This window comes from Rosa chinensis, chromosome 7, assembly GCF_002994745.2.
Source record: "Rosa chinensis cultivar Old Blush chromosome 7, RchiOBHm-V2, whole genome shotgun sequence".
NCBI lineage: Eukaryota > Viridiplantae > Streptophyta > Magnoliopsida > Rosales > Rosaceae > Rosa > Rosa chinensis.
Genome location: NC_037094.1, coordinates 33,637,997 through 33,656,872, shown reverse-complemented (window position 1 = coordinate 33,656,872; position 18,876 = coordinate 33,637,997). Strand labels below are relative to the sequence as shown.

Sequence of the window (18,876 nt, the reverse complement as noted above, 5' to 3'; positions counted from 1 at the left end):
TCACCCAAAACCCAAAACTTCAAGCTTCCTCTCTTCAAGTTTCTTTTTTCTTCTTCAATATTAGGAACATGGATCAAAATGTTTCAGATTCATCTTCAGCTGCTGCAAATGAGGAATTTTGGGATCTTGCCAATTCATCATCAGACGAAGAATTGATGAATCTGCAGATTACTGCTCTACAAGAGATGGGAAGAAGAAAACGCCGGGGCTCAATTCCTGGTCGCATATATAAAGATAGACAACGATTGCAAGGCCACGAAACACTCTACAATGATTATTTTGCTGCAAATCCTGTTCATGAAGAAGTTGTATTTCGGAGAAGGTTTCGGATGCATCGACATCTTTTTCTTTGAATTCTAGCTGCAGTAGAAGCTCGTGACTCCTATTTTGTTCAAAAAAGGGATTCAGCAGGATGTCTTGGGCTATCGTCTCTTCAAAAAGTTACCGCTGCAATGAGGATGCTTGCCTATGGAATTGGGGCAGATGTTGTGGATGACTATCTTAGAATCGGTGAAAGCACTACAATTGAAGCTATGAGAAGGTTTGCCAAGCTGTTATTGATGTATTTCGCGCTGAATACTTAAGAAGGCCAACTTCTGATGATATATCCAAATTGCTATTGATTGGTGAGAGTCGTGGATTTCCTGGAATGCTTGGTAGTATTGATTGTATGCACTGGAAGTGGAAGAATTGTCCGGTTGCATGGAAATGTATGTTTTCTCGTGGAGATCATCGTGAACCTTCATTGATTCTTGAAGCTATTGCGTCACATGATCTTTGGATATGGCATTCTTTTTTTGGATTACCAGGCTCTCACAATGATATTAATGTCTTAGAGCATTCACCCTTATTTGCTGACCTCCGTGAAGGTCGAGCCCCTCCAGTCTCTTATAAGATCAATGAGCATGAATATACAATGGGATACTATCTAGCCGATGGCATATATCCTTCATGGGCCACTTTTGTCAAAACCATTCCATGTCCACAAGGAGAGAAAGCAAAGAATTTTGCTAAAGCTCAAGAGGGATGTCGGAAAGATGTAGAACAAGCATTTGGAGTGCTTCAAGCACGTTTTGCAATTGTTCGTGGACCGGCTCGTTGTTGGGATCGTGAAATTCTTCAAAAGATCATGACAGCATGTGTGATAATGCACAACATGATTATTGAAGATGAAAGAGTTGAGCGTGTTGCACAAGATGATCTTGAAACTCTTGCAAGGCAATATGCTGAACCAGATATGGATATTGATGATGTCATGGTTTCCCGTAATCACACAATAGAGTTTGAGGATTTTATCAGCAATCATTTGCGAATTCGTGACAAGGGAACTCATACTATGCTCCAAGCAGATCTAGTTGAGCACTTGTGGCAACGTCACTTGGCTAATATCAGTAAGTAGATATTGTTTCTGGTAGCTTTGGGGCACTTTGTGTATTGTGGTTACTGTTTATGTTTACTATTGGATGTATATAAAGTCTTGGTTCTCGGTTTGACATTTACTTTTATCTTGGCACAGATAATTGAGGGTGTACAGCAATGAGAGGTGAAGGAGCTATTGCAGGTAAATCTTTGATTTTGATACTATGCATTGTATTGCAATTTCAACATAAAAATCTTATTTTGATAGTTTTTCTGTTTTCTTGCTTTGTTAGTATTGGACGCTGCCGCTGGAGGTTGGTTAGATAGAAACAGGCTTGTGGTGGTCTCAAGGGAGGTAAAAACTTTAGACCATAGTTGATAGTATGAATAATGCATAGATCTTGGCGTCGATAGTATATGCAAATGCATACATCCTGTAGTTGACATTATAAGAGAACATGTAGGAGGTTACTATGGTTTATTTAGGTTGTCGATCAGCAGTGCCATATTTTCGATTTAAATCTTGCTTTTGTAAATTATTGGTAGAATGATCGACTTTATGTTACTACGAAGCCATTTTGTGAATGCATTTTATAACAGCCATTGCTTATTTTTATTTGATTGGTTATTTTCATTGCTTAACAGCCATGTTTTTTTTTTTTTTCAAGAATCTTTAGTGCATGTATCACTTTCCAGTGGCAGCTAGTGAACTTCATTTTCCTCAACTGTAAAAGCTAGGCCATCAAATGCCATTGCTTTGATGTATATATACTCATCAATGTCACCTTTAATCCTCACACACACTCACAGACCCAAAACCAGTACCATTGTCCTTCAGCTTCCACCATTTATACCTTTCCCTAATCTTTAGTTGTTTCTTCTAGCAGCTGGCATCTTGATCAGATTTCTTTTTCTTTGCTAGGTTTAAGTACCTTCTTTAGGTCTTATAATTTGGGCATTATGGTCGGAATGGTGAAGAAAATGTGGGTGGTGTGTGTGGTGGTTTTGGTCTTGAACTTTGGGGATCCTTTGGTTGATATTGGTAAAATAAACCAGCTTCAGTCCTTGGCAAGAGCTTATTACTTGCCTTATGGGATCGACTTCGGCGGACCAACTGGAAGATTTTCCAATGGGAAAACTGTTGTTGATGCTGTTGGTAAGCTACTCTCTCACTTTCACCAACATTCACATGCTTTGCTCTCCAAATTTATCATCATAATTGGCATGTTATTTTGTCCAAGTCAAAATAAGTTTAGCTATTTTATACATAAATCTGACTAGCAGTTCCTCTAGACAAATTCTAGTCGTATTACATAGTACACATGGTTGTTTTATATAACACACTTTGTACATCTTACTATACTCTGATCTCTGTAAATCTTACTGCTGGTATAATATTGCTAAAAAATGGTTTTTATAAACCGGTTGCAATTATATCTGTATTGGTAAAGGTTTTGTAACAAATGTTGGCTAGGGATTTGCAATTATATCTGTACCGGTTCCAATTATATCTGTAAATGGTTTTTCTCATTATCATAACTAGCCTTTGCTTGCTGTCCATTCGCACAGCTCAAGCTTTTAGGACTACAACATTGATTTCTATGTTCTTGAGTTAAATGCCTCATTTAAATTAGTTACTTTTAGTACATGTTGCATTTTATGAGACATTCAGCTTTGGTGAGCTTGGTTGGCAGATTAGACTGTCAACTACATGGTCTTTAATTGTTTCTATTACCTAACATGTGACTGGAAATAATGATGAGTTAATGTGCAGACTGATGCCTTAAATTGATGAGGTACAAAAGGTGCAGATAGATTCTTTTCAGTGCTCTGTTGTGCAAGCTCTGTATTTACATTTTGCTCAGTTTGCACGTTTGCTCAGCAGTGGTCGTGTTAAGTAGACAATCAGTTTATTATCTGCAATATCTGTAACTGGTTTGTGCATTTTGCCCAGTTTCATAACTCTCTCATCAGCATTGATTTATCTACAATGGCTGCACCTCACCTACCACAAGTTCTTATCATACATTGATTGATTTGTGTTGCTGTGCATTAAATAGGATAGTTGTGCATTAAATAACTCCTGAAACTCCTACAATAACTCAACTTCATTAACTCCGTTCATAACTTCTTATATCCAACTTCATTAATTAGTTTTAATAGCTAAACTGATACACAGAAGCATTATATAACAGCCATGAAGCACAATATAATTGCTGGCAGCTTTCTTAGTACGTATTGAAGACTTATTCTATGGATTCTCAGTTTTCACAGGTTTCTAGTTTTTTCACACAAGACTCAGAGCATGAAAATGCTGATAAGGTCTGTCAAGTGGCTAACAAAAGGCCACCAAGAGGTCCCGGCTTCAACGTGGAGGAGGATAAACTTCTTATAAGTGCTTGGTTGAATACTAGTATGGATTCAATACAAGGCAATGATCAAAAGCTGCATACTTTTGGGGGGGAAATTACAGAGTACTATCATCAATACAAGTCCTGTAACAATGATTGTTCACAACCGATGTTGACACAACGGTGGGGAAAAATACAAAAGGTGGTGAACAAATTTTCAGGATGTTTTGCAGCTATAAATGAAAGACATGAAAGTGGGAAGACTGAATAAGACAAGGTAAACTCTGTTTGATTATCTACTATAACGTCTTCAAAGTAATGCCTCTAAGCACCATGGTATAATTTTGTTTGGTTGTTAATCAGTTTCAATCTTGATCATGCTTGGATTTTGTTAAGGCACCAACCAAAGTGGATACAACTAATGCAAGAGCTGGACATCAAGAAAAGTAAGCCATGATCTAAATCTTCTATAACTAATATCTCATCATCTTCAACTACAAGCACTCACATAGATATAGAAGAAGGCACGAACACTTGCTTTCCAATGTCTAGACCACCGGGTAAGAAGGCTGAGAAAAGAAAGCTGAAAGAAACCATTGATCAATTGGTGCAAATACAAAAATTACATCAAGAGAAAAAAGAAAGAGATGAAAAAAAACTGGAGATTATGAAGGAGAAAGTTGAAGTTGACAAGGAGAAACTGCGAGTTAGGAAACTTGAGGCTGAGAATAGGAAATTTGAGGCTGAGATGAAAATTATGTCTATGGATACATCAACTATGAATCCTGAGCAGAGGGCATATTATTCCAAACTTCAGATGAAAATTCTCCAAGGTGATATATGAAGTGTGAGGTTGTTGGTTTCCATTTTAGTTTGTATCAGTTTGAGCAACTTCCAGTGATCATGTATTTGACCGCTTGCAAACTCTTTCAAGTTGTCATTGTTTCCTGCTATTTGACTGCACGTTTTCTAGTTTGTGTTTCTGTTTTCAATCCATTTCAGTTTGTATCATGATGTTGGTTTCATGTGATGTTGTATTTGAGTGCTATCAAAATCAAGCTGATTCTGTTTGCTGCTATTTAACTGCTAGTTTTCAAGCAGTTTCCAGTTTCTGTTTCTGTTTCTGTTTTCAAGCAGTTTCTGTTTCCAGTTTCCAGTTTACTTTAATATATAAATAGAATTTATATATTAAAGAATATTCAAATTTGACATCTCCATTGGAGCTAAAAATTGTCAAAATGTTGCTACATCAAATTTGCCATGTCATATGTCAAATTCAAATTTGATCAAAGCCAAATAACAAACCCATTGGAGATGCTCTTACTCATTAAATTTTTTTAATTACCCCCACTCCATTAAGTTTTTTTAATTCTCTCATACCCATAAAGACTCTAATAAGGTCTTCCCTAATATCCAATTAGGTTTTTTTTTAGACTATTTTACCATCACCTATTTGTTACATAGAGAGAGAGAGAGAATCCAAAGGAAACTTGGCAAGAGTCCCGTCACCAGCCGCCGGATTCCTGCCAGCTATAGCCAGATTCTGGTTATCGGATGTCGAAATTTGGTCACTGATTGCCGCCCACCGGACTTCTCTGAAAATCTCGCCGGAGGTCCCCAAAAAAGTCATCGGAGATCTCATAGGTCGTCGGAAAAGTTTATTGCCCCCCAATGAACCTCTATTGTCCCCCAATAAACCATTATTAGGGGGCAATGGAGGTTTGTGAAATCTCGCCAAAAGTCCCCAAAAAGGTTGTCGAAGATCTCATATGGGGCCGAAGAGGTTTATTGCCCCCCTAACAATAAATCTGTATTGCCCATTGCCCCCCAATAGACCTTTCGGTTCCCAATTGGGAACTAATCTCCTTAAAATTAGGCTAATAAAACTTTGATTAAGGAAAAAAAAAGAGGAGATTACATCAATTCAAAACATTTATTACCCCTAATAGACGTCTATTGCCCCCCAAATAAACCTTTAACAGACCTCTATTGCCCCCCGATACAACCTTTTTTTCTTTCCTTCTTTGGTTTCTGCCCACAATTTACAAAAAAAAAAAAAAATGATATGGGCACCCAGTCTTCTTCTTCTCCCTTCTTCCACGGCTGCAGACCTGGGACCGAAAGTCCGAAACTCTAAGGCCATGTTTGGTTCATGGATTTGAGGCATCAGGAAAGGAAAGTCTTTCATTTCCTTTGTTTGGTAACCACAAAATCTGGAAGCACTTTCCTGACAGAGGGGAAAATAGGGGGGAAGGTCATTCCACTCAAGACCCATGGGATTGATTTTCCCCTCTTCTTTCCCAGCATGTATGACTGCAATTTTAGATAATAATAACCCTGCTCAAATATACAATTGCCAAATTTACCCATTGAATCTCCTCGCAATCTATGCCTCTTTCATCAGTTCCAAAGTCATGCCTCATGCATTCGCGCGTCTATTTTGCACCTCTGTTTCGCGCCTTTTTCATCACATACAAAGTCACACTAACACATTCCAAAAGCTCTATATCAAGGGAGACGAATTGGATCATCTTCACTCACAAAGAATTCATCTGTTCTCATCTGTCTCACACAACAACTTTCATTAATTCAGGTATGTATGATATATAAATTCATTACCTGTGTCTTTTTCTGATTGGTATATGATTTGTTACTTATTCTTCAGCTTTCATTCAATTCACTCTTCTTCCGCAATCAGTCTTATCTCTCCCAAGTGATCAAAGGTCAGGCCTCAGCTCTCTAATCTTGTTCATAATACAATTGGACTCTCTTAATTTGGTGTGTTTCTATCTATGTGTGAATTGAGAATTGATTGGAATCGTGTGGGTATGTTTGAAATTGAGTGAAATTTAGCTTCTTGCATTTGGGTTGTGCCCTAATTGTCGATGATGTTGTTCAATTGAAAGTTTGGAATTAATTGATAGGAAAAAGTTTGGGGCTTTTTGATCTCTCTAGTTCTGTACAACTTGTGGCTAGATTTTACTCTGTGAAGCATGCATGGGCCTCAATGTAAAAGAGTTGAGTTTTTAAGTGCCTTACTTGATGTAAGTGAATATAATCCCACTTTTTGAACTTAATATTGTACTATTTTCTGCATAATATTCTCCTATGATAGTGGAATTAAAAATAATAAACTTCCAAACTATAAGCAATATTATGAATCTGATCTCTCTTTTGGTTAAGCCTTATAAATCTAAGTTTGTATACTAACTTCTTGTTTCTTTATGAATACTGATAAAAAGCTGAACTAATATTAATTTCTTCTTAGTACTGCATTATATATATGATCCTTGTTTATAGAAACATGTTTGATTTGTGATATGAAGGAGTCTTGTAGATTACTGGTACTTTTAACAAGCAACATTATGTTTATGAGAAGTACTAAAATGTTATTAGTTGTACTGATCAATCAATGTTATTTGGGTTCTTAACAAAAGTTATATTTTTGTTCATCTACTGTGTTAATTGCTGTATGAAAGGCATGTGAGTTGATTCAGTCTATCTTGTTTGCTTTGTGATATTTATATCAAATTGCCTAGTGTTGATTGTTTTCTTAATATATAATTCTTGCTCTTTCCAAACATTTATGCTACCATGAATGGTGTAAAAGACATTCAGCTCTGTTTTCTTTTATACATAGCATTTCCTTACATATTTGCACCAAATCACATCCAAATGAGCCATCAGGAAGTCTACTGATGTGCAAGATTGTGTGCCTAACTAATCAATGCGCAAGCTCCTGCATCACCTAGTTATCAATATCCAAGAGCTTGAGTTTTCATATCTTTGAATTAGTGAATTAGGTACTTCACAAAACAGGTTAGGGACTTAAGTAGGGTTGGCCTTAGTCAAACTATGGCAAATGATGTGAAGGTCTCGGTCGCTGGTTTAGTTAAGAAGTACTTTGAGTTTTTTTTTCATTCTTGATTGATTTAAATGAAGTTTACTTCAGTAAAATTCAGTGTATACGTGAATCTAATTATGCATATGAATTATTTGTCATGTTCATGCCTATTGTTTTTACTCAAGTACTTGAGTACAATACATTAACTCTATTTTGGACAGAAACTACTAACAACTAGACTGTAGTAGCTATCAAAGCCAAATTGCATTAACGTCCAATTGCATGTGACAGGTTCATAAGGATGCAAAAGGACTGAGAATGAAACCATTCATTCATTATGACAGCTTGATTGAAGCCTTTGGCAGAGATCGTGCAAATGGATTAGGAGCTGAAGGACCAGCTGAAGCAGATGAAGATCTAAACAATGAGAATAATTATGCTGACATTGAAGAAAATGGTGTGGATGAAATCACAGTTCCTTCACCTATTACCCGCACTCCTGCACAGTGCACACCCACCTTCGGCTCAAACTAGGAAGCGAGTACGAGATGCTTATTCTCAATGTTTGGGAGACATGGCTAGCACACTACGCTCCTTTGTGGATGTGACCAAGGCACATGCACTTGGAGACAATGCAAGGAGTACTCATGAATGAGCATGCAACATCTGAAAAAAAGAGGTAAGCTTGTTGACAAGCTTATGAAAATCGAAGGCATAAATGACTATGATGTTATAGAAGCTGCTGCTGCAATTATTGGTGATGACTCCAAAATTGACCTTTTGTTCAGTTTGCCAGACAACCTCAAAAGTCAATGGATTCATAAACTTTTTGGCCGTTAGAGAGATGAATGTTAAAGATTAATGATGGCTTGAGTTTTCTTTTGGTTTGATCCTAGGACAGTATGATGACTCAAGTAATGATCTAGATATTTTGAACTTTTATAAAAGACTGGTCTATTTTGAACTTCTTATCAATGTAAGCTATTATCTATTTTAAACTTTATACCACGGTACTGACTAGATATGGATGAAGTTTTGAATCAAGGTTTTATGACTCGCTAATGTTTCTGAAAAGAGGATTATTATAGACATGATGGTAAAAAACAGGTACACCAGATGAGAATGTATGCTAATGCCTTGCCAGTGCTTGTGTGTGTATGAAGGCTTCACTCTATGATCAAAGAGCAGGTACACCAGATGAGTATGTATTTGTGAGGTTTGAATTTGAGATTAGTGATAGAACTTCTCATTCTGCTGAAGTTTCATGGATGATTGATTATGCATAAAAATTGGTGTGCTTTTAAATTTTTATGATGTTGTTTTTATTTCAAAATACAAGGGTATTATTGAAACTTAGATATATTTTTACTTTCCTTTCATTCACCAACCAAACACAGGAAATGAAAACTGACAAGAATTTAGATTTCCCACCCCTATAGGAAAGATAAGGGAATTGATTTCCTTTCCGTGACCCAAACGAGGCCTAACTTCTTCATCGTTTTCAGGCGAGGCTTTACATCAAGGTCCTAGTTCGCCTCCTGCGAGGTAGCTCCGACCCAATCTTGGCATCCGTCTGTAGGCCAGAATCGGAGGCGTTGGACTCTGATTCAGGGAGCCTCTGATTCATTGGAATCTGTTTGGCAGCCTTGGACGTGGAGCGGGCTGTAATCGGAATCAGGTTCGTAATCGGGGCTGGGCTTGTTAGATCCGCCAAGGAAGGATCCGGTGAGAGTTGTGGCTCCAGTAAGATAGATGAGAGAGAGAGAGAGAGAGATCGGGATGAGAGAGGGATTGATGTTAAGTGGCAGTGGTTATAATTACTTAATTGGGTTGAGGGCAAAATGGTAATTTGATGTTAAATTTTGTATATGGAAACAATAATCTATTGTTGGGTAAGTGGGATAATTTTTGCTTATTTTGGTGCTTTGGATTAAGGACCCTAAAAAAAATCTCTACCATTTTTTTTCCCTCATTAGTTCAATATTACCCCTTTTTCCTTTCTTCATCACTCTCCATGTGTCCATTGTAGCCCTTCTCTCCTTTATCTCTCTGTCATTGCTTATTATGTTTATATGAATCCGGTGTAGTACATCAATTCAATGGAATATATAATTATATATAGATTTTGAAGCATATTTAATGGAATTGAATAACTATAGTGTGTCTACTAACTATACTCTCTCACCAAATGTACATACTAGACATACATTACTAGGTTTGGTACTATCAACTAGGGCCCGTAGAGATACCCAGGTACCATGCCATGGGCCGGGTCCACAACCCACCATGACAAGGCCCATGAGAGATGTCACCCGGACACCCTAAGCCCGGGACCTGGCCAGCACAACCCATCTAATTACACAACAGAAGGCTGATATATCTACAGAGGGACAACCTGCGTCCCACATCGAGAGGATGGGGAACTCCTTCCCCAGGCTTGGGTATAAAAGGATCAGCACAACAACCTTTGGAGGGTAATTACTCCTTGATCAACTATTTACTCGATTCATTTATATATTAGTATCTTACTCAGGCATTGAAGAGGCGTAAACCGTCTGGTACGGTTTACCCCTCTAACGCAGTGTTCTTGGTACATGATATAGGAGTTGGATCGGTACCCCAGGTGTTATAGCATTCTGTGTGAGGTACCCGTCGGAAAGCCACCAGAAACATTGGTGCGCCAGCTAAGGGACTCGAATCATGACTGAGCCAGAAGAAACGGCAGGTGAGGGCAGAAGTGTTGCTCGGGCATTAATATTCTCTCCTGGCACGTCATCTTGAGGGACGCCCAGTGTCGGAAGAGAAACACCTGGTCTTGGATTCTTGGACCAGCAGAACACAGGTAACCCACCAGTCAACCCGAATCAAGTGGCCCCGGTCTCAGAGTTGGAGTCCATGCGAGCAGAGATTGCAGCCTTCCGGGAACAAGCCAGGATCGATCGGGAACAACAAAGATGATAGAGAGACCAACCTCTTTTCCCAACAGAGATTGCAGGAACTGGAGGATGAAAACACCGCGCTTGCCTGGGCGCTGGACCGTAGGCACCAGCATAACGAGGCACTCACCCAGGCCCTCGCTAGGGCATCTCAAGTAACTACAGAGTTGAGTGCTGCCCCAGTTATGGGGATAACCGACACCATGCCAGCTCCACCAACTGGAAGCGGTCACTGGGTCATTCAGATACTGATAGATCTGTACCCGGAAAGTCTGAGGCATATGATACCACCGCCTTTGCCCCAGCCTACTCAAAATGACCCACTGGTGACTGATCCAAATACAGCGTTACTCCTACAAATGAGCAACTGCTTGCATGCCCTTCAGGCAAGGGTAGATGCAGCAGAGAATAGGGACACCTAGCTGCCCCTGACCACTTACGAAGACCGTCCGGGTCCTTTCACCCAGCAGGTTAGAGGTGCAATTCTATCAAACATATCAAAGCCGCTAAAGATTGACTATATGGGAATTGGGGACCCGTACCAACACCTACAAGCTTTCCGGTCACAAACGAGCACCAAGGGATACACGGATGAGGTGTGTTGTAACATGTTCCAGGAGACATTATCAGGGGAAGCTTTGAGTTGGTTCTACGAACTGTTGGCCGGTTTTGTAGGGAATTTCAAGGAGGTCGCGGACAAATTCGTAACTCGATTCATCCTACGTACCATTGGGATACACACCCGGAAAGGGCTGTTGAAGGTTCAGCAGGGGGAGAATGAAACGTTGAAATCCTTCGTCAACGGGTGACAAGCGACTACCGTTAAGTACCGGGAACTTAATAAGGAACTAGCTGAACTGGCTTTCAAGAGGGGCTTAAGGGCTAGGGAGTTCCTCTACGGGATTAATCATCATCCCCCGGTACGGTTTACCCCTCTAACGTTGTGTTCTTGGTACAGGATATAGGAGTTGGATCGGTACCCTAGGTGCTATAGCATTCTGTGTGAGGTACCCATCGGAAAGCCACCAGAAACACCAAACGATTGTCAAAACCAAGAGGGCAGTTCTAGAATCGAACCAAATGCATAATTATATAGAAATTTAATCATAGTCATTTGAATACGAAGCTCAAATTATTCAATTTGTTTATTTTCCAGCAATTGCAATCCTTAATGTGATGTATGTTAGAACTAATTTGTGGATGTGCATGAGAGAGTTTATGCTTCTAAGGTACGTTGTAACAACGCTTTCCTTAAGACATTATTTGCCCCACTATCAAGTGTGCAAAGGGGATAATGAAATATGCCTCTAGGATATAATGAAGCCCAGCACAATGCTATTGTTGATCGGCGTCTTGCACTTACGAAGATCAACCTAAACACTCAAAAGAAGGTTTACAAGATGGCTTAAGGTTACTAGAAACTAATTGTGCACTATTAGTTTCTAGGAGTTTATATGTGAGAAAACAAGAAAATGGTGAATATCGGAGGTTTAGATCTTCTTAGGATATGCTTGGATTGTCTTAGATTATCTCATTCTGTAGAGAATGAATCCTTTATATAGAAGTACATGTACCCTTTCAAATGGTAAGGTACCTTTTCAATTGTACCATTTGATTTTTAGTCATATTATTTCACTCAGACAAATCCAAAAGGTGCAAACATAAATGACACCTTTTCATTTCTTAAATAAATAATTATATTTTAAAAATTTCTCCAACAATATATAAACATGAAAATTGAAGAATCATTATCTGCAACAACGGAGGAGGTTGGGAGCCCTTCTCTTTTTGTTTATTTGGGTTTATCAGATCCAATGAGCAAGGTTACTCATTGGATTTTTTCCATCCTACAACAACCCACCTTCGGTCACCATTTTTGACAGAGATGAAGGTTTTTGTTCTTCTTTTTTCTTAAAGGAAAGAAGAAGGGGTAAAATAGAATTTTAAAATTTTACAAAAAAGTGGTGTGTGTATGTAATAAATAGAGATGTGTAAATAAAAGAGATTCTTCATATTTATTTACTTTCTTCGGAAAATAAAACAAAAGTGATAGGTTCTGTCTTTTATACAGGCCTGATCAAAAGAGGACGTCCACAGTGCAGTAAAAGTGTGGAAGTCCATGCTCTCTCTCTCTCTCTCTCTCTCTCTCTCTCTCTCTCTCTCTATATATATATATATATATATATATATATATATGTATATATAAAATGTTTTGAAGAGGACGTCCGCAACCCAGAAAAAGTGAGGACGTCCCTCCTTTCTCCGCGATCAAGCTCCGACGGCTGCTCTCCTCTTGCCGGACGGAGGCTACATGCATCCCAGACCAGTTTGTAGTGAAGACGAAGGCCAAAGAGATCGAGGTCGGAGGTTTGGGCAGCGTGGTCGACTGCAAAGTGGTAGTTCGATCAAGGTCCACTGGAATGTGGTTACCGGCGAGTCCACCCGACTGGAAAGTGGTCCGGGATGTTCAGAGGGTTCGTCCGGCAACCGCAGAGCAGCCATCGCCGCCTTCTCGATGCCAGAAAAGGGACGTCAGCACTTTTTCTGGGTTGCAGACGTCCTCTTCAGAACTGTCCTATATATATATATATATATATATATAGCCCTTCCACTAAGGGATCCTTTTTTTTGGCCATTTTAAGAGATTCCTTGTGGGACCCACTTCTTGATTGCATTTCAGCATCTTAGTCGTTCAGTTTTTTGCTCATAATGTATAGATCAAATCTGCAAATTTACCGTTCATGTTTATAATTGTAAATCAAAGTTTTGAATGCTTTAATGATTATCAATCTTGCTGAAAATTTGCAGTAGTGATCTACTCATATAGACCTAAACATTGAACGGTGGAGATGTGCATATGTGATTGAAAAATTAGTCTAATAAGTTATCCCTTAAAATGGCCAAAAGAAGGGATCCCTCACTAGAAGGGCCCTAGTGTGTGTGTATTTATGTGCTAAGGGCCTCCTTAGATATTAAAATCTAAGGATTTTATTGAATAGACACACTTTTCGATCGCATATCCACATCTCAACCGTTCAATTTTTAGGTCCTAATGTATAAATTTATGCAAATTTTCAGCCAAATTGATGATTGTTAAGGTATCGAACTAGATTAAATCAATGAACGAACTGAATCTGTCCAACTTGAACCGTTCGTGTTCATAATTGTAAATCGCAGTTTTGAATGCCTTAATGATCATCAATTTGGCTGAAAATCCGCAGAGATGATCTACTTATATATATATATATATATATATATATATATATCTATCTAAAAACTGAATGGTTAAGATGTGGATTTGCGATCGAAAAGTGAGTCTATTCAAAGAAATCTTTAGATTTTAAAATTTAAGGAGGTTCTTAGCACAGAAAGACTACACACACACACACACATACATACAGGCCGGATTAGAAGAGGACATCCGCAAAGATGCAAAAATGTGGACGTCCATCCTCAGGCCTAAATCATGCTCCGACGTCAGCGCTGCTTATGCCGGACAAAAATTATGGGCATCCCGGACGGTGGCGCCATCAAGATGAAGGCCAAGGTAATCGAGGTTGAAGGTATGGGCGGCGAGCTCACCCGAAACTTCAAACACTATCAAGGTCGACTGCGAACTCATAGCCGATGAGTCCACGGGCAAGAAAAAACTCCAGATCAAGGCCTGGTCTCCATCTGGCAAGAGCAGCGCCACTGTCTGCGCCTGATCGAGGCCTGAGGATGGACGTCCGCACTTTTGCATCTTTGTGGACGTCCTCTTCTGATCCTCTATAATTAACCTCCAATCAAAAAAGAGAAGGGGAGAGGGAGAGGGGGAGGGGGGGTCTATTTTTAGAGGCCAGAGGCCATAAAATATTTTGTCCGGATTGTCAGATCTTATTCAAGGCTTCACATTTATTGGTTTCATCAATAACCACTCAATCATGAATTTAATTGAACATGCACAACCCTTGAAATCACTACCAATCAAAGAAGTGAATAATACAAGCACAACCCAGTCTTAATAAACATAAAAATCATGTTCTTCTCCTCGTCCATAGATATTTGTGAATTTTGTGATGAATGGAGATGCAACTGAGATTATCCTCGTCTATTTAATAATTTAATATGAATTTATAGGAAAAATCTCAACTTTGACGAAAATATCCTCACAATATGCATCATTTACAAGATTGTAACATAATATTTAACAGTAGTGATTAATGTGTAAGACGATATAAAAAATGAGTAACTATCGTGATATATTTGAAAAGTCAGTGACCAAAGTGTCGAACATATCAAAGTTCAGTGACCAGTTATGATAATCTTCCTACTCCAAATATTGTGTAAAGAGCACATTTGCGAAATAATTGTTCCTGAAATGTTTTCCTTCCTTAGCTAATGTCATGTATATTTGTTTTAGCTAATGTTATGTATATATGTTAAGCAATATTAGGTTGTTTCTACCACACTTTGTAAGATAAAACAGTTCAAACTTAATGGAAATAATAGGCTAGAAGCAGAAGGACAAAAAAAAATAGAGGGAAAAAAAAAAAACAGAGAAGAAATGGCGGGTGTAGAGAGAGAATTTGCGGGTGGGTGAAACTGAGCAAGGTCAAGATCAGGGAACCAATAGGAAGAAAGAAATTAGATCACCTCCTGCCAATCTCAATCATTTCATTTGGTACTCTCAATACTTCCCCAATCACGGCTCATAAATGCACCCTCTTCCCTCCAATCGCAACCCGCCACGTGTACTTCAAGAATCCAAGGCGCGCGCTCATCCTGTCTTTAACGGCCGGCAACGAACCCCCGCCTCTCAGAACACAACGCCACCCACGTCACCAACAGGATCACCCACTCACAACTCACCACGTGTCGGTATCCTCCTCTCCCGCACTCTTACTTCCAGCTAACGCGATCCACCGGATTACCTGGAATCGCCGGTGGCCAACCATATACCCAGTAACCAACTCTCTTGCTCTCTCTCTCTCTCTCTCTCTCTCTCTCAATTCTAAAAAAGCTAATGATTCTCTTCCTTTCTTTCTCTCTTGAGGATTTCACCTTTCTAGGGTTTTCAGTGATCACCATTATTTTCACAAGAAAAAAAAGAGGATACAAAAACCCAATCATCCTCATTTTGCTGTGAGAATTCTCCAATATTCTTTCGCTCTTCTTTGGTATTGGACATTTTTGTTTCGCATCAATTTCCTGATTGTTTCGATTCGATTCGATTCAAGGCGGTTGATTTGTACTGTGTCCTACCCCCTATTTGAGATTCCTAAAAAAAGGAACCGGATTCTGATAAGATAAGATACGGTAGATTGGGCATGTCCTGAAGCCATTTTGGTGAATTATTGTTGCTCTAGATCTGAAGCTTTGATTTTTACGAATTCTGGAAACGAGGTCGTTTTGGGGGGGTTTGAGTTGGAGTAATTGATCGATGATATGCGACTGAACATGGCTGCCGGTATGGATTTTTCGCCTCCGACGACCATATTTGAAGGTGTTTGCTACAATGACAACATGTCAGCCTTGGAAGATGATGATGAGAATATCAACGGTTTGAATCATATTGCGAATGGGAAACCTCCCCGGCATCTCTCGGTAATGCGGCACAGTTTGAGCTCCATGAGGATGCTCGCCCCTGAGGATTTGGTAAACACATTGCTTATGTATGATGAGATGCATTGTAATTAGCATGCTGTATGTTTTACATCTTGATCTCAAACTTAAATTTTCAATGAAAATCGATTCAGTAGACTAGAATGTTGGAGAATGCATATGTGGTTCTTATATTGTATTGGTTTGTTGTCTGCTTTTAACTAGGAAGGCGAAATTGAATTCCATTTTTTTTTTTGCTTGTCCGGTTTTTTGGGCAGCTAAAACTGCAAATGTACACCTTGCATCTCTCTGCATTGTACCTGGATCGATATCCCATTTTCTCTGGTGTTCTCTTGCATCACAATTCGGGACTGCAGTCGTTGCACTTCGTACTTACTCCTTTGTTTGACTTTTTTTTCCAGTTGGAAGTTGGGGTTTTAGCCAGTAAGTCACCTTCGAATGAGAATTCAAACTTTCTCCCAGTGTTCCGATCAGGAAGCTGTGCTGAAAGAGGACCTAAACAGTACATGGAGGATGAACATGTTTGCGTAGATAATCTTGTTGAACATCTGGGTGGAACCTCTGCCTTCCCTTCACCTGGTGCTTTCTATGGGGTGAGTAGGTCACCTTCATGCCTTTTACCTTCTATTACCTGTTTGTTAATCAGGAGAAATAAATGGCGCTCTTAAAGCTGAACTAATTGAATGATAAAGCATTAGTAATTTGTCTGTTTGTGGCTCCTGTAGTTGTACGTGGCATGGTGGTTACTTGTTACTTTGTTAGTTGATTACTCTTTCCAGCAAAGTTGCACTAAACTGTTGTGGTCATACAATATCAGATCCAACATCATTTGGAAGGATTTCCCGATTTTGTATGATCCAGTTTTACTTTGAGCTCCTGTAATATCACTGACTTACACCAAGACAGAATTGATTTTTATCTTCCTTCTACGAATGTTTCAAATGTGTTCACGTAATTTAATTAACTATCGGAAGAGAGACATGTTGGAGAGGCATGTAGGTATTCAAATTTAAACCACAACACCAATTAACTTTTATCTGATAATAACTGTTTCATTATTTGTTTCGTACTTATTTGATCAACCCTCTACTCAATCTTGTAAAGTTTTACAGTGATCTTAGGAAGTGGGGCTCATTGTAATTTACCCAGATTTGTTAATATAGATGCATTTGAACAGGTATTTGATGGCCACGGAGGCACAGATGCAGCATCGTTTATCAGAAGCAACATTCTTAGATTCATAGTTGAGGATTCTCATTTTCCAACTTGTTTGGAGAGGGCTATTAAGAGTGCCTATGTGAAAGCTGATCATGCATTTGCAGATGCAAGTTCTCTGGATATCTCCTCTGGCACCACTGCTCTGACTGCCCTTGTTTCGGGAAGGTAATTACTCCTTCACTACCCTTATTTTGGCATCAGATGATACTGGTGACTTGAACTATTTGCTACTGGTGACTTGAACTATTTGCTAAAGTTCTTCTGATAGATGGTATATTAGCACAAGTTTGTTTCCCGTGCTACGGGATATCTCTTGAAAATACTACTTTTTCTAGGATACTGCATCAGAACATGATAATCTTTTAAACGTGTGATGGTGCTCTAGGGAAACAATAAAAGAAGGAAGAAATATAAGGATGAGCATAAAGTTTCCTTAGTATTGTTTTTTTTTTTCTTTCAGACCTAGGATTCAGGAGAGTCAGAAATTTGTTACAGATGTTATATTCTTTTCCTCTTTACAGGACCCTGATCATTGCTAATGCTGGAGACTGTCGAGCTGTAATGGGGAAACGGGGTAAAGCAATAGAGATGTCAAACGACCACAAACCAAATTGTGCATCAGAAAGGCTAAGAATTGAGAAACTTGGTGGTGTGATATATGACGGGTACCTCAATGGACAATTATCTGTGGCTCGTGCTCTAGGAGACTGGCACATGAAGGGACCGAAAGGCTCTGCCTGCCCTCTAAGTGCAGAGCCTGAGTTAAAGGAGACATGCCTGACTGAGGAAGATGAGTTTTTAATAATGGGGTGTGATGGTTTGTGGGATGTAATGAGTAGCCAATGTGCTGTAACGATGGCGAGGAAAGAACTGATGATCCATAATGATCCTGAAAGATGCTCAAGAGAACTGGTCAGAGAGGCACTCAAGCGGCACACATGTGATAATCTAACTGTTATCGTGGTTTGTTTTTCCCCAGATGCACCCCCTCGGATAGAAATACCTCAAAGCCGAGTCCGGAGGAGCATTTCTGCAGAAGGGCTTAATTTGTTGAAGGGTGTACTGGACTGCAACACATGAGAGAAATACCTCAAAGCCAAGTCCGGAGGAGCATTTCTGCAGAAGGGCTTAATTTGTTGAAGGGTGTACTGGACTGCAACTCATGAGATAAAAGGAACGGACCATCTGTTTTATGTACAGAATTGCAAAGGTTTTAAATTGGTGAGGGGGTAACATTGTATCCCAAGTTGCTGCTGTTGCTGTTCGCGTAGCAGTTATTTGAGTCCAGCCTCAATCAGCCTCATTCAAGGGAATATTATTTATGCAGGGGGGTTATTTGTAATGTTGTATATCCTGTACATCTAACAAGCTCTGTAGAGTGTTGTGTACCATTGGAAGTATTCATATTCATTATTTGATTTCCACTTAATTTTGCGATCCATTCTCCACTTGTCCAGCATGAAGTATTTTATCCAGAATGAATGTTCTTTTAAGTATTTTATCCAAAATGAATGTTCTTTGAGGGCTTTACCCTTCCTATTGGGGAGGGGAGTTTGGAGGAATT

At 39.2% G+C, this 18,876-nt stretch overlaps 1 protein-coding gene, 1 long non-coding RNA gene and 1 pseudogene across 2 annotated transcripts; all 3 read left to right on the top strand.

The window, feature by feature from the left end:
* The first annotated feature begins 68 nt into the window (after positions 1-68).
* Positions 69-1,230, top strand: LOC112177800 (annotated as a pseudogene).
* A 30-nt stretch (positions 1,231-1,260) lies between these two features.
* Positions 1,261-2,398, top strand: LOC112175293. The gene is made up of 4 exons (XR_002926387.2): positions 1,261-1,391; positions 1,517-1,561; positions 1,653-1,714; positions 2,282-2,398. It is a non-coding gene; the product is annotated as an uncharacterized LOC112175293 (long non-coding RNA).
* A 13,069-nt stretch (positions 2,399-15,467) lies between these two features.
* On the top strand, positions 15,468-18,753 carry LOC112177137 (probable protein phosphatase 2C 27). The gene is made up of 4 exons (XM_024315351.2): positions 15,468-16,127; positions 16,496-16,687; positions 17,272-17,477; positions 17,834-18,753. Exons 1-4 carry the CDS (start codon positions 15,918-15,920, stop codon positions 18,390-18,392), a joined length of 1,167 nt encoding a protein of 388 aa, XP_024171119.1. The 5' UTR covers positions 15,468-15,917; the 3' UTR covers positions 18,393-18,753.
* The last annotated feature ends 123 nt before the right edge of the window (positions 18,754-18,876 follow it).

Coding starts and splice junctions, on each gene's coding strand:
- LOC112177137 (XM_024315351.2), top strand. CDS start 15,918: ATGCGACTGAACATGGCTGCCGGTATGGATTTTTCGCCTCCGACGACC. Junction 16,688..17,271: donor CACCTGGTGCTTTCTATGGG/GTGAGTAGGTCA, acceptor GCATTTGAACAG/GTATTTGATGGCCACGGAGG. Junction 17,478..17,833: donor ACTGCCCTTGTTTCGGGAAG/GTAATTACTCCT, acceptor TCCTCTTTACAG/GACCCTGATCATTGCTAATG.